The sequence below is a fragment of the Hemisphaericaspora subhashii genome (genome assembly GCF_019202705.1).
Source record: "Hemisphaericaspora subhashii strain CBS 10753 chromosome Unknown scaffold45, whole genome shotgun sequence".
Taxonomy (NCBI): Eukaryota; Fungi; Ascomycota; class Pichiomycetes; order Serinales; family Debaryomycetaceae; genus Hemisphaericaspora; species Hemisphaericaspora subhashii.
In genome coordinates, this window is record NW_026057301.1 from 22,912 (window position 1) to 44,732 (window position 21,821).

At 33.9% G+C, this 21,821-nt stretch overlaps 12 protein-coding genes across 12 annotated transcripts; 6 read left to right on the forward strand and 6 right to left on the reverse strand. All coding sequences in view use genetic code 12, as the record gives it.

The window, feature by feature from the left end:
• Window positions 1-2,843: 2,843 nt before the first annotated feature.
• On the forward strand, window positions 2,844-4,670 carry NDT80 (transcription factor; the record flags this gene model as incomplete). The annotated part of the gene is made up of 1 exon (XM_049406865.1): window positions 2,844-4,670. One exon carries the CDS (start codon window positions 2,844-2,846, stop codon window positions 4,668-4,670), a length of 1,827 nt encoding a protein of 608 aa, XP_049263631.1.
• Window positions 4,671-5,962: 1,292 nt separating this feature from the next.
• Window positions 5,963-7,207, forward strand: LEU5 (coenzyme A transporter; the record flags this gene model as incomplete). The annotated part of the gene is made up of 1 exon (XM_049406866.1): window positions 5,963-7,207. The coding sequence occupies one exon, from the start codon at window positions 5,963-5,965 to the stop codon at window positions 7,205-7,207; it is 1,245 nt and encodes a 414-aa protein (XP_049263632.1).
• A 162-nt stretch (window positions 7,208-7,369) lies between these two features.
• On the reverse strand, window positions 7,370-8,053 carry NAT2 (Nat2p; the record flags this gene model as incomplete). The annotated part of the gene is made up of 1 exon (XM_049406867.1): window positions 7,370-8,053. The coding sequence occupies one exon, from the start codon at window positions 8,051-8,053 to the stop codon at window positions 7,370-7,372; it is 684 nt and encodes a 227-aa protein (XP_049263633.1).
• Window positions 8,054-8,355: 302 nt separating this feature from the next.
• Window positions 8,356-9,768, reverse strand: J8A68_003054 (tRNA threonylcarbamoyladenosine dehydratase; the record flags this gene model as incomplete). Its single annotated transcript, XM_049406868.1, has 1 exon — window positions 8,356-9,768. The coding sequence occupies one exon, from the start codon at window positions 9,766-9,768 to the stop codon at window positions 8,356-8,358; it is 1,413 nt and encodes a 470-aa protein (XP_049263634.1).
• Window positions 9,769-9,976: 208 nt separating this feature from the next.
• Window positions 9,977-11,584, reverse strand: J8A68_003055 (peroxisome biogenesis protein; the record flags this gene model as incomplete). Its single annotated transcript, XM_049406870.1, has 1 exon — window positions 9,977-11,584. One exon carries the CDS (start codon window positions 11,582-11,584, stop codon window positions 9,977-9,979), a length of 1,608 nt encoding a protein of 535 aa, XP_049263635.1.
• A 623-nt stretch (window positions 11,585-12,207) lies between these two features.
• Window positions 12,208-13,119, forward strand: J8A68_003056 (mRNA splicing protein; the record flags this gene model as incomplete). Its single annotated transcript, XM_049406871.1, has 1 exon — window positions 12,208-13,119. One exon carries the CDS (start codon window positions 12,208-12,210, stop codon window positions 13,117-13,119), a length of 912 nt encoding a protein of 303 aa, XP_049263636.1.
• Window positions 13,120-13,406: 287 nt separating this feature from the next.
• RPL38 (60S ribosomal protein eL38) lies at window positions 13,407-13,643 on the forward strand (the record flags this gene model as incomplete). Its single annotated transcript, XM_049406872.1, has 1 exon — window positions 13,407-13,643. One exon carries the CDS (start codon window positions 13,407-13,409, stop codon window positions 13,641-13,643), a length of 237 nt encoding a protein of 78 aa, XP_049263637.1.
• Window positions 13,644-13,932: 289 nt separating this feature from the next.
• Window positions 13,933-15,168, reverse strand: J8A68_003058 (transcription factor IIF subunit; the record flags this gene model as incomplete). Its single annotated transcript, XM_049406873.1, has 1 exon — window positions 13,933-15,168. The coding sequence occupies one exon, from the start codon at window positions 15,166-15,168 to the stop codon at window positions 13,933-13,935; it is 1,236 nt and encodes a 411-aa protein (XP_049263638.1).
• Window positions 15,169-15,794: 626 nt separating this feature from the next.
• J8A68_003059 (arginyltransferase) lies at window positions 15,795-17,300 on the forward strand (the record flags this gene model as incomplete). The annotated part of the gene is made up of 1 exon (XM_049406874.1): window positions 15,795-17,300. The coding sequence occupies one exon, from the start codon at window positions 15,795-15,797 to the stop codon at window positions 17,298-17,300; it is 1,506 nt and encodes a 501-aa protein (XP_049263639.1).
• A 163-nt stretch (window positions 17,301-17,463) lies between these two features.
• Window positions 17,464-18,354, reverse strand: SOD6 (Sod6p; the record flags this gene model as incomplete). The annotated part of the gene is made up of 1 exon (XM_049406875.1): window positions 17,464-18,354. One exon carries the CDS (start codon window positions 18,352-18,354, stop codon window positions 17,464-17,466), a length of 891 nt encoding a protein of 296 aa, XP_049263640.1.
• Window positions 18,355-19,932: 1,578 nt separating this feature from the next.
• Window positions 19,933-20,262, forward strand: STF2 (Stf2p; the record flags this gene model as incomplete). The annotated part of the gene is made up of 1 exon (XM_049406876.1): window positions 19,933-20,262. The coding sequence occupies one exon, from the start codon at window positions 19,933-19,935 to the stop codon at window positions 20,260-20,262; it is 330 nt and encodes a 109-aa protein (XP_049263641.1).
• A 124-nt stretch (window positions 20,263-20,386) lies between these two features.
• On the reverse strand, window positions 20,387-21,596 carry MUQ1 (ethanolamine-phosphate cytidylyltransferase; the record flags this gene model as incomplete). The annotated part of the gene is made up of 2 exons (XM_049406877.1): window positions 20,387-21,459; window positions 21,524-21,596. The coding sequence occupies 2 exons, from the start codon at window positions 21,594-21,596 to the stop codon at window positions 20,387-20,389; spliced, it is 1,146 nt and encodes a 381-aa protein (XP_049263642.1).
• Window positions 21,597-21,821: the final 225 nt, after the last annotated feature.

A 21,821-nucleotide genomic window follows, 5' to 3' on the forward strand; every position in this document is an offset into this window, starting at 1 on the left:
AAATTTTTATTTTTTTTTGGAGGTTTTTTCTTCGATGTCAAAATGATTAATTACTCCTAATGTAACAAGAGAAAAAAACATCCAAACATCAATATAGAAATGCCGTTTAATGGTAGAATGCCACTTGAAACAAGTCACCTCTTTCAATATTGTCTTTTAATTTATACATGCAAATCATGACTTAGTTTGTAGCGCTGTGTGAGGATGGGATACATGGAATATTAGTTGACAATCTTCTACCAAACAAACCCTTAAAGGAACACCAATGTTTGGACAATTCAAGAAAATGAGTTTTGAGTCAAACCAGAAAAATTTCTGATATTGTTGCAAAGTTTTTGATTAAAACTATTTCTTGAAACACTTTACAGTCACATATACATCAACTAGAAGACTCGAAGACTAGAAGACTCTCAATGGACGGAGAATAAGTAATTGATCACATTCACTTTGTTTTAAGACCCAACAGGCAAAAAAGGTTGGATGACTAAAAGAGACAAAGAACAATAAATAGCATCAGGTCACGCGACTAAAAGTAAAATCATGTTCTTTTTTGCAGCACCAAACAAATCGTTCTCAATCAAAACTCAGATCACCCTTTCAAGAGACAGCTAGCAATACTTCTTGTCTCAGATTCTAAAGTTTAACATACCAATCAATCGTTTCTTGAACTCGTTGTTTTTGCAACCAATGATTATAAAGATAAATTTTATAACTTCGTTCTATAAAGCCACAAACAGAACAAATCACAAATCTAGAAAACTAGATTCATTGTTAGTTTTTGCTTATCAGTATAATTACCCCTAAATGTCATACGAGAGAAGGATTCGGGTACATCCGAGATTTGATAAACAACATAATCTCACCTAATAAAGGGCGACAATGTCTATAGGGCGATAATTATATCAAACTGTGCCGAATTGATTGAAAGCTCTTTGTGATTGGTCGTTTCACAAAAAATGCAATTTGACAGTTTGTTTATTGTTTTTATTTTTTGCTGCAACGAAAAAAAAAAAATAAACTGAAAAAATAAAATATTTGTGCCGATAATTTTCCTTTTGTGCCGTGGGTAAGGTTTAGTTTATCCGATGGGATTTGAAAATATGAGTACAAACACCGTCTTGCCGATTCCAACTTGCATGCTTGGAGTGCTTCCCCAGATTTTTTGAAATGTATGCCAAGAGTCACGAGGGTTGTTTCCTCAGCTTATTCTTTGTAGTCGCTTCTTCCTCGATGGTCAAACGAGTTCCATATATGGCTCCTGTTTAGAGTGAACAATATAAAATGTGAATTAATAAACAAGAGAGAAGAGATTCGCATAGACAATAAACCTTCCATGCGGCAACAGGTATACTAACGTTGGCTCTCGCAGTCTCTTGGGCTATTGCAAAATCATAAGTACTAGTATGTATGCACCTTTAGATCCAGTACGATTTGAAGGTGGTTGCATTGCAATGAATTTAATTTAATTTGGTTAAAAAATTCAATATGCAGGAAATTTCGCACCGCTTATTTATTTTGACGTTTGCTTCTTATTGTTTCGTACTTGTCGTCACCTCAACTGACATCACCAAGGGTGCATTATCCAAATGGTAAGTTCTCAATTTTTGAATAATAGTTAGAGAACTTAAAAGAAGAGTAAGATAAGTGTATGTCAAATATGTGGCGGAGTAGACCCTCTGATGTGTCGGTTACCCTTTTCTCTTTCGTTGATAGTCTGAATAGAGGTTTCTATTGCTGTAATGTACAAAGGAAAAATTGAATGCAGGTTAGACGAGTTAACGGTTCATCTATACCTGTACAAAACGAATAAATTAGAATAAATACTACAATATTTACCGAAAAGATTCAAGAGTGAAACTTAACGAACTGGTTCATCCTTTATATCTCTGACACCAACTAAGTTGATATTGTCTCGTAGGGTTATGTGAAATTTTAGAGCTAACCGAATTGTTTTAGTAAGATGCAGGCTGGTATTGTGATTTCTTTTCCTGACACGACCATTGTAGTAAAATTTCTTATCAGTTACCGAAACTATTCTCAATGGAACCCTGTCTAATTAGAAGGATCTCATGCCCTAGTTTTAGTCTAAAAGCCCTCCTTTTGATAAATAGAAATAGAAGAAATTCATGATGTATAAGTGTGACGAAATCGAACCAATCATAGTTATCCGGAATTGGCCAATCGAATCAAAATCATCGCTGGAAAAACTAAGTTTTGACAGACAATGATCAAACGGGTGAAAAATTTTTTTATCCATTCATCTCTGCATTAAAAATAAAAAATTTTTCGTTTGAAAAAAAATCCGTTTTATTTTTCAAATCATTTTTACAGTTTGTCTGACCAATTTGAGCCTAATTCTTTAAAAATTTCTTTTTTGATTTCTTTTTTTTGTCTTCCACCTTTTTCAGAGATTTTTTTCCTCTCTTCTTGATTTCTTTTTTTTCTTTTAAATACACAAACTTTTTCACAAAAAGGATTTTTTTATCTCCAAGACACCCCTTTTTTTCAAGAAAGTCATCTGACATAAAGACATTTAGAAAAGGTAAACATCAAACTTATATCAATAGTCCTTCCATTTTTTGTTGTCTTATTACTAGTTCCATTCACTTAGACAATCAGACAGACAGACAAAGCTCGGCATCGCAAATCAGATCGGATTCACAAAAAAAATAGCTGCATCAGACAAAAAAAAGCAAGAAAAAATATAAATTATTTGAAACATCCAGACATTTCTTCCTCATTAAAAAAAAAAACTTTTGGCGTCAAAACTTTTTTAAACCACAAAACAGTCAATAAACTTTTTCCTTCATTCCGTCCCCCTCCTGTTAGTTACATACATATAGATGATGATGGCAATCTCAGCTGAAGAGCATACACTTACCTCCGCTGCCGACGATGCAGCAGCCGCTGCTGCTGTTGTGGCAGCCAATTCAGGTGTTGCAAATATTTCTCATATTAAAGACGACGACACAAATAGTCTTCATCAACTGTTTGTTCATCAAGGGTTTGATCATCACTTATCGCATCCTCAGCCTCACCTCATGCATCAACACCACCTTTCCCAACAACAACAACAAGCTCAACACCTCCAACAGCAACACCAACAGAATCATATTCATCAAATGCTGCATACTCCAGTATCACAACTGCATACTCCACAGCCTCAACAACAACATCCTTCCCTTTCCCAACAACAACAAGCACAACAACAGCAACAACAATATTTGCAACACACCGGTCAACAAGTTCCTTTGCATCATCAAATATTGTCGCACCCACAAGCAACTCTCTACCAACAATATCAACAACAACAGCAACAACAGCAACAACAACACCAACAACAGCAACAACAATTCCATCAACTTACTCAACATCAACAAGAGGATGCTTTGAGTGCTCAACTTGGTCAACAGCTAGCATACCAACAACAGCAACAACAGCAATTACCTCAACATTTGACTCATCAAATCCATACCCCTCAACCACAACAACCTCAAATGCATCATCATTTACATGCTTCTATGGCCCAACAAACACAACAACTCCATCTCCAACATCAACAACAAAGACAACATACTCCAGTCCACCTTTCACGACAACCAACTCCTCAACAACAGGCTATGGTTCAACATCATCAACCTATTTCCCAACAACACTCAAATAGACATACCCCAACTCCGCAACTGCAACAACAACATTTAGAAATGTTGGCTACTGCAAGTGAATCAGATCATCTTATAGATACACCACTTAAAAAGGTTGCTCCAAGATCCAGTGATTTATTCCGTGTTGGTCCTCGTTTTAGTCCAACTAGACAACATCAAGAAGTATATTGTAAAGCAAATGATATGCCAGTTATTCCAAGATTAGATGCTCGTATTGATAGAGGGTTTGAAATTGGTGAGAATGGGACTTGGATTGGTTATAAACGTAATTATTTCACTTTGGTATCTTCTTTCAGCTTCGAGAATTTTGATTTTTCAAGATTTATTCAAAATAAATTTTATACTTATGAAAAGGGGTTAAATTTAAAGAATGGAGGAGGATTCCAACCTCATAATCATCCCCATCATCCTCATCATCAACAACATGCTGGTGAAAATCGAGTTGAAATTAGTTATTTTGCAATCAGATTGGTTGCCAAGTGTTCAGATGATGATGTTTCAATTTCATTGATTCAACATACTTCAAAAAGAGATAAAGGTCCACAATTCCCTCCACCAATTTATCCTGCTGTTCCTGGTGATTTACCTGATCATGATACTGTTAAAGCTAGTTGTAATAAACGTAATGGAGCTAAATTGGAAACTATGAATAAGATTTTCTTTTTTGATAGGGCTGATTATTATAATGAATATAATTTAGATACTTTGAAAGATGAATCAAGTTTAAAGAATTATCCAAGTGATTCAATTGCAAGAATTGCTAGATTTGAAAGAATTCAATTCACAAGTTCAATTAGAGTTAAAAGTTCAAGTACAAATTCAAGATATTTTACTTTAAATGTTGAATTATTGGGTATAATTGAAGATGAAGATTTACAAATTCAACCTATATTATTAAGTTCAATTGAAACTCCCCCATTAATCATTAGAGGAAGATCTCCATCTAGTTATCATAAAGATAGAACATCAGGATATAGACCACCAAGTGTGAACAGCAGTAGATAATATCGCTGTTCCACATGTACTAGCAATCCATGATATACCCACCCACATAGCCACCCACACATACATATATAAGGTTATTATGATGTCTATAGATTTTTGTTGTTTTTTTGATTTTGACTTTTGTTTGATTTGATTTTTGCAAAACTTATTTATATTTTACCCAACCACAACCACCACCCACCACCGCTTTTCGTTCCTATATATTTTAGATTGCTTTCCCATACATAACATACACACATACATACATATACTTGTAATACTAGAACCCTGTTTGATTTTCGTACCGTCCCCATAAAATTAAATAAATAAATAGCATATAAACTTTTAAAATATAATTTATCTTTATTATCAACAGTTGCGTCTATATGTAAATAGTGGATTAATATTATTTTATTTATTAATTATCCGTAATGTGTAAAATTTTATTAATAATTAGTGCATACAATATATTAGTAAAATGACTGTCTGGAATGAATGAAACCTAAAAAAAAATTATCGGACTTACATAAATTGACAGGTGGGACTCTTTTTGGAATTTCGTCAAAATCGGTCGGTCTGATATTTTAGAAATTAGCAGGAAGAAGTCGGCAAGAGAGAGAAAGATATGAACCGCCCAAGAAACAATAAGGCTGTTTCAAAGAACATTGGGAACCGTTTTTTGAATCTTGTGAGATTCTCCTTTGTATTTAGAACCCCACAATATTTTTTGCAGCAATGCGTAACACAATGGAGGCGGATCAAAACCATATTGTATTAATCGTTGCTATCTCTACGGAAAAAGTGAAGCCCTAAAATGACTAACATGTTACGATTGTTGTTTCATCAAATGATTTTCCTCCCAATCGAATGGGTGTTGATATATATGACATATACTTGATCATCTATTCGCCCCAGGGGCCATTTCCGTGACCTTTTCATTTCCTGTACATAAATCCGCCTTTTTTTTTCGCGATCTTTCCTGATTTGTGGGACAAACAAATTTGTCGGACAAGAAAACAAAAAAGAAATGAGAGAGAGAAAATTGTTGTTCCTGTGAGAAAACCTAAAAATTAAATTAATAAATTAACGTCTGATTCAACAAAATTTACAGACAGACATAAATGAACACATATCTGTCATTTTATTAGATTCATAGATAGATAGACAAGACAGACACCAAACACGAACAGACAGATAGAGCTACCTTGTAAATAAGAAACCATCTAAAAATAGAACCAATAGAATTCAAGATAAAAACTCATACACACATTAATCATCATCATATTGCATAGACAACAGCACATACAAATAAAATGTCAGAGAAACCACTTACATTGCCTCCGACAGGAAGAGCAACATCCAACAATCCAATACCGCCTCAACCAGAGCCACAACCAGAAGGATTCGAATTAGTACCAGCTCCTGGTCATTATAGTAATGATCAATCTACTCCGATTGAAGATGTTAGAATTATAGATAAACAATCGCTTGAATATGTAGTTATATCAGGAGTAGCAGGAGGGATGGCAGGAAGTGCTGCCAAAACATTAGTTGCACCTTTAGATAGAATTAAGATTTTATTTCAAACTTCAAATCCCGAATTTTTAAAATATCGAGGAACAACAAGAGGATTAATATTAGCTGGGAAACATATTTGGCATACTGACAGATTTGCTGGATTATATCAGGGGCATTCAGTTACTTTGTTGCGTATTTTCCCTTATGCTGCTATTAAATTTGTTGCCTATGAACAAATTAGATCATTTTTAATTCCTAATGATTCTTATGAGACTGCACCTAGACGATTTATGGCTGGTTCTTTATCTGGGTTAGCATCGGTATTCTGTACTTATCCTTTAGATCTTGTTAGAGTTAGATTAGCATTTGAAACTAGAAGTTTGACCCATACCAAAGTACATCCTGGTCATGAACAGTTTATGAAACATCGTAAGGGGAGATTAGCATCTACTATAAGTTTAATCTTTAATGAAAATCCTCCCCCTAGAAGAAGTGATCCTTCTTGGTTGAAATATATGAGAGAAACTTTCCCCCCTCGAATACAAAGAATAAGTAATTTTTATCGTGGATTTGCTCCTACAATTATGGGAATGATTCCTTATGCTGGGGTATCTTTCTATACTCATGATTTATTACATGATGTATTACGATCGAAATTATTGGCTCCATATACAGTTCAACCTAAAACATTTAAAAAAGTAATGGTTCTAAATAAAAATAGACAACCAGGGAAAAAATCATCAAGAGATACAAGAGCTCCCTTGAAAGCATATGCACAATTGATAGCTGGGGGACTTGCCGGGATGTGTTCACAAACGGCGGCATATCCATTTGAAGTTGTAAGAAGAAGAATGCAAGTTGGAGGAGCGGTCAATCAAGGTCAATTCCTTTCATTTAGTCAAACGGCAAAATTGATTTGGAAAGAAGGTGGAACAAGAGGATTCTTTATTGGGTTGAGTATTGGATATATGAAAGTTATTCCTATGGTTTCATGTTCATTCTTTGTTTATGAAAGAGCAAAGAAATTATTGAGCATCTAGTTTACGGCATCATTAATATTATTATTATAAAAATGTATAGAAAACATTGTCTCTCTTTATTTATTATTTAATTAATGTCAAAAGTATTTACAAGGAAATTAAACAAAGCAATGGGTCTATGTATATGTATATGAAAATCTATAAGAAACTTAGAAGACCCACTTAGAAGAACCACCACCATTTCTTCTTTGCAGTAGGGGTAGTACCAAACTTTGCCGATGAAGCAGTTACATCTTTCATTGCATTTGCAGTAAGATTAGTTGAAACGGTTTGGAACCCCTTTGCACCAATATTAAACCCCCACCGTCTCAAAATCTTCACAATCCCAGGAGTAATCGCAGCCGTGATTGGTAATCTAATGAATATAAATGATTTATGAATCCCATACGCAATAGCAAACTCAGTCCATGAGAATTGACTTATGATATATTTAAACCAATCCACCTTCTTCCCTCCATTCCCATTCCCATTTGGGTCATTCTCCGATTCAAGGTCACGTTCTAATCGTTTAAGTTCTTGTTGTACTTTGAATTCCTCTTCTTCTAATCCACCATATCCAAATGCTAATTTTAATTTATTTTGATAATATTCAATCTTTTCGCTTCCCATAGAATGGACGACAATATAGCAGATGGGTAGATCAATAGCACTAAGGCCGAGGTATACACCCAATGCAGCCCATCCGTAGGCTTTTGTTAATGCTTTTAATCCTTTTGGTTTCGTTCCAGTGGTGGTGGAACTAGATGCAAACCGAGTGAAAAATTGTTGGGGTTTGTAGTTGTGTATTATTCTGGAGGGTCTTATGTGAGACCAGGCGGACGTTCGCAAGGGGTTGAACTTGAACATGTCAGATTCTGGGTTGTACTGAGTTTACTGGAGTTGGTTTGATAAGGGTTCTCCAGGGTTGGTGTGGAACTGAAATTTTTTTCTCATGGCTGGGACCGAAATGAACGCCATCCCGTAAATTATTTTGCCGGATTTTATCGTTCGGATTTCAGTTTTAAAACCGGTGTCATGTGAAAGTCCGAGGGGCACAGAGAGGGAGAGGCAGAGATGGACAAATATGCATTGGGATATAAATAATACATTCTATAGTATTTGTCTATAGAGTTCTGTCTATAGAGTTTTGTCTATAAATACAAACCTAACTAGCGAAACTGAGAATAATACTTTTCATCTTCAAATCTTGAATTAACAAGTTCAATAACCTCCTTTGAATAAACATCTTCCACCGATTCACCACCCAACAAAACCCTCTTTTCATGCATTCTTTGTTCATCTTTAGTCATAACCACCACATTCTGGAACGAAATCTCTTGATCCGGTTTCCATCTCGACAATGTCAATCGGGTAGAATATTGAGAAATGGGTGATTTTCCTCTAAACACTTCTTCCAAAATATAATTAACATCACTCAAGGAGATTTGTACTCTTTGATCCGGCTTACCGATTCTTGATTGTTGTCCGGCAAGACTTTGTAAAATATCATCATAAATCTTATATCTATTCTTCCCCTCTATTGGTTCCATAGGATATCCGGAAACGGTGGTTAGGATATATGTTGCAATTGCTAATCCAAACATCCCCGGCATGGTACCTAATACCGGCAAGATCCTGACACGGAAATCTTTAAGCGCAGATAATTGATCAACAGACCCCTTGGAGAATTCATCCTGAGGTAAGGGTAATAATTTTGCCTTTCTTGGATCGGGTTTTTCGGCGGAGAAAATGACGGGGATTCCGGTGGTTATACCTCGTTTTTTAAGTATGACTCGAATTCTTTTTGATAATGGATCTTCTTCAGTTTTGGAAAGATCAGCAATATTAATCCTGGTGGGGTCGGATTTACATGCTGCTCCACCTGATGAAACCACGGGGATTTTCCTGGTATGACAGTAAGTTAATAAATCCAATTTTGTATCAAGATTATCAATACAATCAACTACAAAAGAAGGTTCAAATTCATCTCCATATATTAATTCATCAGCCACATCAATATTCCATAATTGATTACGAGCATCAATATCAACCCAAGGAGCAATTTTTAATAAATGCGATTTCAAACAATCCACTTTTGATATTCCAACATCTTTTAAATCAGCGACAGCATGTCTATTCAATGAACTTAATGAAACTTGATCAAAATCTATAATTCTAATTCTTTCAACTCCTGATCGAACCAACATTGTAGCAACCCATGATCCAACTCCTCCACAACCTACGATTACGATACGTTGATTACGGACTTTGGCCATGCCGTCTTCGGTTAGGAAGGCGTAGTTTCTGGCGAGCTGTTCTCTGATTAATTCTTCTGAATGGGGTTTCTTTGATGAGGTGGTGGTGGATGAGGTAGGTGGAGATGAGGTTGGGGTAGTGGATTTGTTGTTGCGGGTGCGTTCATATGCGTGATAGCATTCTACTAAGCCGACAGTGGCAGTTGCCGTTGCAATCACTGCAAGTATAAGGTTCTTATTTGACATAGTATTAGTCTTACAATTCACGCGATGACTTGTTGCCAATGATGATGTAACTTTGGTCAATGAATTTTTTTTTCGTTGCATCGAGAAATTCAATTGAAGAATTAGATGAGATTTTTGCAACCATCTATAAAAGGCTAACAAAAGTTACACAGATATCGATATTGATATAGTTTGAGTTGTTGTTGTTTTTACATTCCATAAAAAGATTTCGGTATTTTACACATAAAATTAAATAAAGAAAGTAGAAAAAGAATTAAATAATTAATAAACTTAACTTAACAAAATCGAATCAATCTCGTTTCTTATCAGGAGATACTGAAGTCTCCGGCACAATTCCTCCATTACTATCACTACCACTAGTAGTAGTAGTAGTTTGCGATTTCAGTTTGTCTTGATCAATAGTTGAAACATCATCACTATCCATAGTAGCTTCCGAAGATAAATCTGCAATATCTTCAGTAAGTGGTTGACTATTATGTTCTTCTTCATCAGCAAATCGTAAACTTTTTATTTTTCTAGCTGAAGATTCACTAATTAAAGATCCTGTAGCTTTTACATCATCAACAATTGGAGGTGCTGGTTGTTCATCTTCAACAGTGGGAGCAGCAGCAGCAGCTGGAGAATCATCAAATACTAATTCTGCAGTCCTGATCCATCTTCTTCTTCTTGTATATTTTGAATAAGTATCTTCAGTAGTTGGTTTTTTCCAAGTATTATCATAATATATAAATCCTTCATCATTGCCAGGATTGGCAGTAGTTTTTGATCTTTTTGAATTAGGTAATGTAATAGCTCCATCATTAGTTAAATCCAATCTCCAAGTTTTATCAACCCATCTCCAATGGGCACCATTTAATTTATTATCATAAGGATTATTTGAATCTGAAGCATTTGGTAATTTAAATTCTTCAATTGATGACAGTTCATTTAAAAATTCATCAGTCCAGGCACTTCTTTCATAAGATAATAAATTTGATGTCCAACCAATACCTAACCATCTTCTTTGATTTTCATAAATTACATAAGTAAATCTAATTGGTTTGCTATTGGTATTGGTATTCCTGGTAAGATTATCAAATCCGGAATTTTTTTGAACTTTTGCAAATGCAGCAGCAAATAATGAATGATTTTTAGCTTTAGAGAAATCTAAACCAGTTAGATAAAAACATATTAATCTTGCTAATTTCATTTTCCAAAGGATTCTTCTTGTAACTCTTGCATATGATGAATGATAAGATAAAAGGAATAATCCAGTAATTAATAAAATGATTCTTGGTTTAATTAAAAAGAAAGTTATAATCAAATAAATTGGTGTTAAAAATAACGTGGTAAATAAAAGTCTTTTGATATCATAAGCAGTTAAACTCAAGGAAGTTATTGGATTTAATAACATATCAGCTTTAATACATGAAGCAGTTAAAGCTTGGACAACATCATCCAAAGTTGGATATAAACTTGCTTCTTCTATTATTTTATGATTCAATATAGCATAAGAACTTAATATACCAACAATTATTAAATGACCAAACCAAACAACTAAACTTTCAAAATATAATACAATCATTGAATATAATGACATTATTATCACATTTAACCAATAATCTTCATTAGTCCAAGTAACAATTGATAAGATTTTATTAACAATTAATAAATAAGGATATGCTTTAACCAATGCCTTTGAAACAGCAGGTGGAGTTGAAGATAATAATGGAGATGCTTGAGGTTTTCTATGTAATGGAGTTGTAAATGTTGTTGAACTAAATTGTGCTCTTAATTCATCAGAACCACCATCTATATTCTCAGGATCATTAATAGTATTGTCTATACTACTTATATCATCAGTATTTGATTTATAAGAACTCTTACCTCTTGAAGAACTTGATTCGTTTCGTGACATTGCACTGGGTATAGTCTCTATCAATGTATGGTTAATATATTATTGTTGAGTGGTAGTGTAATATCGGTGTGAAACTTTTTTTTAGTTGCTATAATAAGGGGATACTAGGTTTTGCCAGTGGTAGTCAATAACAACAACAACAATAGAAACAAAGGTTAAATTATTTATAAATTGTAATTATTGATTAAATCGATTAAAAAGCAGAAAAAGAAGAAGAATATTAATTAAAATATAAGTTGGTTGATTTGATTTGTATAGAATTTGTATAAGTCAAAAGAATGTGAGTATGAAATTGAATTGAAAAAAAATATCATATGCCTGTTTAAATTGAGTCTGTGAGTCTCCCGTTGCCGCTCATATTTTTGATTTCTGATTCACTTTCGGTTAATTTTTTTTTCTTAATCCCGATGAGTTAACAACACATCCACACATATCCACACAACACATTTCACTTAGGACTCCCCTCTACTAACTAGTATCTTCTATCTACTATAAGTTCCTAAGAAACTCCAAGCTTAAGTGGTAAGAAAAAGCATATGTTAATAAGTAACTAACAAAGATAACTAAAGTAGAAGCATAATCAAGCAATACTTTTGTGGGGTATACACACGATTATTGTAAATATGGATTTCTCGAAACTTCTATCGAAAGAAATTAATAAGAAGAGAAAGAATGTACAAACTAAAAAGAATAAAGTTAAGAAATCAAAACAACAATCAGTTCCTGATTCAAATAACCAAGTGGAAAAGAATCATCCCTCGGTGGAAGTAGAATCTCCTTCGAAGATAGTTGAAGAACAGCCAATTGCGTCCAACCAAGAACCAAATACACGAAATGAAACCCCAACGACTCCACGCAGTAAGGATGAAACAGACATCCCTGAAGAACAACTCAATGCCAAACTATCTCAATTTGGTCAATTAGACAATTCCTTATCAAAAGAAGAAAAAGTCAATCAATTACAGCTATTATTACAACATGAATCCAAAAATACAAAATATAAACAATGGTTAGATCAAGAAGCTCCATTATATCAAGATCCTTCACAACAACTCATATCACTAGATTTAATCACTAATCTTCAAAAACATAAACAAGAATTATATTTGAAAATAAGAGTATTCGTAAAAGAATTAATTAAACAATGGGAAAAACATCCTACCCCAGGCAATAATGATGAAGCCATATTACATGAGACTAAGCGTTATATAGTTAAATTATTATATAAATTAAGAACTCATAAATTAAATGATGATATGTTAACTTCATTATCAACAATAATTTATTATATTCAACAACAAGATTATAGAAAAGCAAATGAATCTTATATGAAATTAAGTATTGGGAATGTTGCTTGGCCAATTGGAGTTTTAAATGTTGGTATTCATGCAAGAAGTAGTGCACTGAGAATTACTGGTGAGAAGAAATCAGCTAATATTATGATTGATGAAAAGACAAGAAGATGGATTACGAGTGTTAAGAGATTAATAACTGCCATGGAACGAATAAATAGTGTTGGAGAGAACAGTATATAGATTAATGAGATAGTAGATTCTAGATATGGATATTATGGCAGCAGATACATACATACAGTAAGTCACGTGAACAAACCAACTCTTTAGGGCAGCAACCCTAGCAGCAAATTGATTTACACACGACTAGAAGAGCGAAAAAAAATCTCAAAGATGATTTTTCTCTAATAGTGATTGATGGAATCTCTTACTGTGCGACCGTACCATCAGTTAGGTGAAAAAAAATTCTATAATTATCATCAACCTCCCAACCCACAGTTAATCTCATTATATACACCAAATAATCAAAGATGGCTAGAGAAATTAAAGATATCAAAGAATTCGTTGAATTAGCTAGAAGAGCTGACATCAAGTCTGCTATTGTTAAAGTTAACAAGAAGATTAATGCTAATGGTAAAGTCTTCAAACAAACCAAATTCAAGGTTAGAGGTTCAAGATACCAATACACTTTAGTTGTTAACGATGCTTCTAAGGCTAAGAAATTACAACAATCTTTACCACCAACCTTAAAGATCACCAACTTATAAATTCATTAGAGAGTGTGTCCCCCTTTTTTCCAAGAGAATAATAATATAGAGGAACTCACTTACAGTTGAAAAATTTTTATATAATGGAAGAATAGTTAATGGTTTTTTTGTAATGATATAATATAATTTCTATCAAGTTGAATGTGAATGATTAAAACGTTTACAAACTAGCTTGTGTCATCCCCCAAATCTATGTATATTTAATATATAACGGAGATTCGTTAAAAGAGAAACAAATATAATTTACTCAAACCTGATATTGAAAATCTATAAAACACACACTATGGAACTACACAACATCTTCCATTTCTTCATCTTCATCCTCATCTTGATTTTCATTATCCTCAGTAGTATCCAACCCTAGTCTAACTGCTCTTTCAGCATCTCTCAATTTTCTATATTCTGGTTTTAAATTATATTTCGAAGTATATGGACCCTTTTTAATTAAATTTGCAATAGAATCAAGGGACTCCTTTAAATAAGATTCAGGTTGTCTTGTTCTTTCTTTCAACCCCTTCATTGACCAATATTCATATTCTTCAAATAATCGAAACAATAAATCCAATAAATCCTTCTTTGGCATTCTAATTGCCCTCCCTTCTGCATTCTTCTTTGCACTCGTGGTTGATTTCAAAAACACGGATGTATTACTTCCTTTAATGGATGGACCGGCATTCGATTGAATAACACCGGGGATTTCATTCAATAGCGTCACTTTAGGTCTTGGTGGACCTTGGGTTATATTTTGTCGATTTAATAAGATTTCCCCATATTTCAGATCATTTCTCGATGGGATGATTTGACAATCATGAACGATTTTCCCCATTAATGACGTTTTCTTGGGGATGGTTTTCACAAATGGGATATATTTCCGGACTGGTTGTCCATCGGTGCCTTGTTTTTGGACACGGAAGAATTTAAATTGTTTCCGGGGCACGAATTTCTTCTTTTTGGTATCTTTAGGATCTGCCTGTGGTGGTGGAGGGGCTGGGGTTGGTGGCATGCCTGAAACTTCAGTTAATTCTTGTTTAAATTTCTTTAAATTCTCTTCACTAAACGCATATGAATTCCTCACTTGTGTATTCAACATCTTGATATCATATTCTTGTGGGACATCTTTGATTAATTGGCCTTGTTCTTGGTTTAGGACTAATTTCACTTGTAATTTCCCATTGGTGCCCATGTCTTTCTTAATCTTAACCATTCCTAATTGTTTCCCATTCATCATATCTTCACTTGTCCATTTTTCCATAAGATATCTCGGTAATTTGACTAACCAAACCTTTTGATTTCCATTTGTGAGATTCATATCAAGTGATTCGTTTTCTTCTAGATAATCTTCGGGATCGGATAATATTGATGGGTCTAACTCATCTTCGTCCACTGCTGCGGAGGTTTCTAAGAATGGATCATCTGTTTTGCCGGTTGTTGTGGATGATGATGATTCTGCTGTTGCAGTTGTTGTGGATGCTGTAACTTTTTTGGTGGGACTGGTTTTAATTGGACTTGTTTTTGCTGAACTCATAATGATAGAATATTAATGAATTAATTAAATAATGATATTGATGTAATATATACAGATAATGTATGATGGCCAATGGAATACCTTTCTGATAATCAATTTGAATGATTTGATAGAAAATTGAATGTGATGATGATTTTTATTTTTTTCGCCCCTTATGAGATTTTGATTTAATCAACTGTCAGTCCTTAGCCCAGTTTGTTTTTTGCATTCAATTACAACAATTTGCTGACTGAATATGAGAATAGTCATATATCCTTTACTCTGGGTTATGTGATCATCACAATAGTTGCTTTGATGGTCTCCTTGAAGAACCAAACTTGTGAGCTTTGTTTACCAGAGGATCGCAAGACAGATCAAAATTTGCAACTTTACATTATATACTTTACATCTTTCACCAACAACTTCTACTATATGTGGAACTTCTCACAATTTATAAGAATGATCCCCAGTTGAATACTTCCCACTGTAGCCCAAAACTATATAAGAGGTCAAACAGTTCGTATCATTAACCAAACAAGTCAGCCGTACTGAATGGTAGCGCGAGGATTACCAATCCGGGTAAGTTTACCTTTTTTCATTTCAGCCAATAGACCCATGATTTAGATCAAAGTCATTCCTTCAATCCAATGGGTTCATCAACTTCATTACCACATCCCCCTCAAAACGATTCAATGACCGTCTTACAACTATCACTCCCCCGATATCTCCAAGACAGACAATGTGGATATTGTCACCTCTCCAAACCCGATTATTTCTCTCTCGAGAGTCGCAAGCAACATGCAGAAGACTATCCCCCACCCCAATCGATCATTATTGGTACTCATGTGTTTCTGATGTCATGCCGGGATTATGACGAGTTTATAAATCAGGGATATAGACGATCGGGGAGTTTTATGTATAAACCGGATCAATTACGGACGTGTTGTCGACAATTTACGATTAGGACTAATGTTGAATATTTGGGGAAATTGAATAAGGAACAACGAAAAGTGATTAATCGATTCATAAAAGAGATTTGTCCTAATGGAATGGAGCCGCCGAAGAAACATGCTGAGTTTGATTATACGAGGTTGATAAAAGCCCAGCAGGGTTCAAAGAGGTTTAGAACACGGTTTGAGCCGAGTAAGTTTTCGAAAGAGAAGTATGAGTTGTATAAGAAGTATCAAATGAAAGTCCATGGTGATAAGGAGTCAGAAGTCCATGAGAGTAGTTTTAAGAGGTTTTTATGTGATACTCCATTCAGCGACGAAGAAATCAATGGGAATGAGTCCCAATGGGAATTGCTTCAAAATTGGGTTAAGAATTGGAACCCTGATCATCATCAAACAGTATCTGGAGAGAATAAACGAATTGGGCCAACTCATGAATTATATTATCTTGATGATAAACTAATCGCATTCTCGGTACTTGATTTTTTACCAACTATATTATCATCGATTTATTTCGTTTGGGATCCTGATTATGCTCATTTATCATTAGGTACCTTATCTGCGTTAAAAGAGATTCAAATGTGTCATGAATTAGGATTGGGGTATTATTATCTTGGATATTATATTGAGGATTGTCCTAAGATGGTGTATAAAGGGAAATTCGGTGGGGAGATATTAGATATTGTTAATGAGACATATTTCCCCATGGAGATTATAAAACCGTACATATCAGGAGATAGGTTATTTGTGATGGGGGAAGAAGATAAATTGGATGAATATAGTCAGGAATTAGAAATTGAAAATGATGGATATCCAATAGATGTAACTAAAAGTCGATTTAAAGACAAGAAATTAACAAATGTGGCGGAGAATATTTATGGAAATCCTGAAGTTGAAAAACGGGCAGAGGAAGCTGCAAAGACATTATTAGTTAAGTACGGGATATATTATGATTTTGATGACGTCGGAGGGGAAGAAATACCAATGGTTGTTCCTGGTATTACTCCATTATGGCAAATTGTTGAATGGTTTGAAACTGGAGTTTTAGACGAGGACTTTCCTATACGGTTTTATTATAGATATAATAAAAAGAGAATGAGTTTATGCTTAGGAGATTTAACTGATCAAGGGAAAGCGCTTGTTATTAATTGTATAAGGATGTTTGGAATAGAGAAAGTTGAAAGATGTGAAATTGCATTGTAGCTGCTCAATTCTTTTTTACTTTAGTATACTTCAATTTAAATCATTAATATATTAAACAAAAGAACCAATGGAAGAACACGTCCAATGGATGAGAGATATATAGGAAATAAATAAATAATTACACAAATTCTTTTGTAACAACAACACCAATAACAGCAAACATCTAAATGAACATACCAGCAAAGAATCCCAAGATTACTGGAGTAATTAAACTTGTATAACTTGGTGATGAATTTTCACAATCAGTTGAAACACCATGAGTAGATAAATTTGTATAATTTTTAGATATATTCCAATGAGGTTTAAGTGATTCATCAGTAAAATTCTTATTCTTATCCAAATGTTTATTCTTTTCATCTTGTCCTGCAACTCCTGACAATTCATCAATTTCTAATTCTTCATAAGTTTCTGCTGATAATGCTTCCAATTCATCAAAAGTATATCCTTCTTCAATTGGAGTTCTTAATTCTTGTAATTGATCCAAATCATCACTTTGAGTATATTCCAAAATTAAATTTTGTAATTTAATATCATCAGCTAATTCAATATCAGCACAAGCTAATTTTGTCATATTTTTATAATGGAAAACCAATGATCTACCAACAATATATGATTTTGATTTTTTATTTAAACTTAAATAAGGATCTTCAAATTTCAATTCAAAACAAGTTGTATTAACTAAACCATGTTTACCCAGTAAATCACCTACTTGACAATATCCATCATGTTTTTGTTTTGGACAATCAGGTGAAGCATTATATGGATTAAAATGTAAACCAACAGCTTCACAATCACCATTTGCAGGAACGGAGTTTTCATGAATATGGTAATAATATGGAGCACCATCAGCGGGGAATCCGGTCATATCGAAATGAACATTGACTGAAGAACCTTGTTTAGCGGTAAATATAACATTTCCTTTAATTTCTTTATCACCACCAAAGGGGAAATCAGCAATTGCCACAATATCTTTTGGGTTCTTTTTGATTTTGGGGGCTTTATCGGCAGATGTTAAAGTGGCTAATAAGAGTGGTATTAAAAATAGAATCTTCATTATATATATGTATTTGTGTGTATGTGTTGTATGTGTGGATATGTAAAAGTTTCTGTGTTTGATTTGAAGCGGGTAATTTGAGTATGCTTCACAAGAATGTGAGGATAAGGAGAATGAATATAAGTTTGAAAAGTATTTTGAATATGGTAGTTCTGGTATAAGTTCTATAATCGAAAAATGGATGGAATTAACACTTGAATTATTATCCTTCTTAAACAAGTTGTAATAGAAAGATAAAAGTAAAAAATAGGAATACAAAAAGATTGTAGATTTTTAAATTGCAAAAAGTTGAGAAACAAAGAAAGGTTGCAAAAAAAAAACAAAGAACAAAGAAAAAACTCAGCCGCACCGGTTGCGGTTACCAGTTAATGAGTGGACGCATAATGAATTGAATAAACTCCTTTGAAGAGATTAACTATTTTGAAATTTACAATATTATTTCAAAGAAACACAGGAAAGCAAATTATAAGTCAATGATAGATTTTCCTTCTGTGTCCCCTGTTCAGATCAGATCAGATGATCTCGTATAAAAGGTTTAAGTCTAGAATAAAAATTAGAAGAATTTTTGGCGAATGATTTAATTAAGTCTAACAGCACATGTCATTTCAACGTCAATAAAAACGTCATCTTAAAAAATATAAATTTTATCCGCCATAATTATATTGCAATAACTAAGATGGGGTGACTAAATATTACAGAGTTGATCTTTTCACAAAGCTACGGGTCAGCTCAAATATGACTTGAGTGATATAGATACATTTTTGTGTAATGTCATGACTAGCAATGAAAAGAATCAGGTTATTAAGAGGAATAGATATGGCAGTTAAATTTCGCACGAAGTCCCGAAAATTCTACCACGACTTTACAGCGTAGCCACAGAAATTCACACCAAAAAAAAATTGGGTTTTGAGAATTTTTGGTTGGTCCGTAAAATGAATGACTCTCTAATTTATTTTTATTGAATTGAATGACTGATTGCCGTATTGTGAAAAATTTGAAAAATTTCCATGGAAAACGGCTAGATGGATCTCATGGAAGGTTAACAATGACAGGACCATCAATGGATTATCATACAAATGGGTTCCTTTGCAAGCATTGATAAATTTATAAATTTTATTGCAAAATCAAAGATAATTTAGTTGTTGTTGGTGGTGGTGGTGGGGGCAATGCAAGTAAAATTAGGTCGACAAAAGTTTAATTTTCTAGAAACTTCTAGTACGAGACCCGCGCTAATTTTAAAACGGAAGATTGGACCAATGCTTTGAGAAACGAATGACCCTGAATAATTTCAGTGCGAACATTTTGTCTCGTGTGAGCAATTTTGTACCATATTATTCTCACTATCTCCTTCATTGTGTTTCCCCCACATAAAAAAAAATCATTCCACTCTCTCATGACTCTTCCGTTCCTCCCCCCCTATTTAAATACTCCCTATAAATATAAACTTAGATTCCCATTTTTTTAATTTTCTCTTTTCTTTCTTTCTTTCTTTCTCTTTCTAATATCAATATCAATATCAATTTATATTTATATTTAATTAACTAACAAACCAATTAGTCACAAGTGAACAAAGTCAATATGACAAGAACAAACAAATGGAACGTCAATGAACAGAAAGCCCAAGAATCAAAATGGTTTACTCATCATGGTTACTATGACAGTGATCCAACCAAGACAAAAAAGGAAGGTGCTGGTAATTTCAATTGGGGTAAACCAGGTGATGAACTAGATGATGAAGATATTAAAATGTATAATAAATCTACAGTTAGAAGAAATTCAAATCATGAAACTAATCAAGAGAAATTACGCGAATTGAATCAAAAATTAGATAATGAAATCTTTGGTGGTGAATCTGAAAGTTCTACTACTGCCAATTCTTCTGCTGCTCTCAATCATGACGAAAAATAGATGCTTGCATTTTACTACAGCTTTTACTGCTTACTGCTATTTCATCTGTATTACGATGATGATAATGAGTTTTATGTGTTCATATTTTATGTATTTCTAAATAGAATGAATTTTTAACGAAATTTTATGATAATGAAGAAGATGATGACTCATCTGCTTTTAATTTGGCTTCAATTTCAGCTTTCCAACCTTTTCTCTTTTGTCTTTCTTCATAAGCATTCTTATTATTTAAAACCCGATCAACAATGAATTTAGTATTCATATGATCATATTTATGTTGTCCAATAGTTTCATAAATATCTTCAACTTGGGTATACACACCCTCAGTTTCTAAAGGTGTTGATCCATGATATACTTTGATTACTTTCCCGGGTAATCTAGCAAAGAATTCTGGGGTTGGTTTATATGGAGCTCCTAATACTACTGCTTGAACATATTTACATTGTAACGTACATAATGATCTTTCCAACAAATTCATAATTGGGTAATTTAGCCCTTTATATTCATTAATAGTAGAATCGTCATGAAGACCAACTAGCACTATGGCATTCAATTCTTGTGCTCTTTGATAAACAATCTTTAATATTTCAATATGACCAGGATGGAATAAATCAAATCCCCCATCAATATAAACAATATTCTTAGTTACCTTCTCACCAATCTCAACACTTGGTTTAACAATCTCCTTCAATTCATCTTTATAATTCACATAAACCGCCGAACCAGGTTTTAATCCAGTTTCATCACTAGCATACTTCTCAAATTTTTCCAAATTATCTTCCCCAAACAACACTTCACTATTCTTAGAACAAACCTTAGGATAATGATGTTCTTTACTCATCAACAACATCCTCCCCACCAAATCAGTCGTACTTATATTCGGAGTCCGCTTAACAATCACAAATCTCCCCATATCTTTCACCACTTGATAACAATCCTCACCATTGGCATCCGTGGTTATATCATCCCCATGCACGACATATTTACACCCATATCCGTCCATAAACCCCGGATCGGTGACATAGGGAGCATTTTCAATCGCCTTGGTGACCCATTTACATGCTTGGACATTCGTCATACGTTCGTCTAATTTCATGACGGTGGGGCCCTTATTATGGAGGATTTCGGAGTCGGAGTGGACTCCGACATAGAGTTCTTTACCCAATTGACGGGCTTGTAACATTGCCCCAGCGTGGCCTAATTGGAAAGGGAGTTAGTAATGATGGGTACGACTGATAGGGTTAGGGGAAGGGGGACATACCGTGATGGGCGAAATCAAAACAGCCATCGACCCAGATTCGACAATTCTCTATGCCTTCCGGCCTTTCAAACATTCTTTGGTTATATATGTGTAGATAAAAGGGTAAGTGGTTGATAAGGCTGAAAAAGAAGTGGTGGAGATTTTCAAATTCTTGTGTGTTATTGCCTCGTGGGTGTGAAAAAAAATCCTTCCTAAAAATACATTTCTCAATTGGGATGAATCCGAAGGAAGAAAGAAATTGCAAATACTGTAAATCTTAAAATAAAAAGTCAATTCAACTGGTGCTAATAGTCAACCC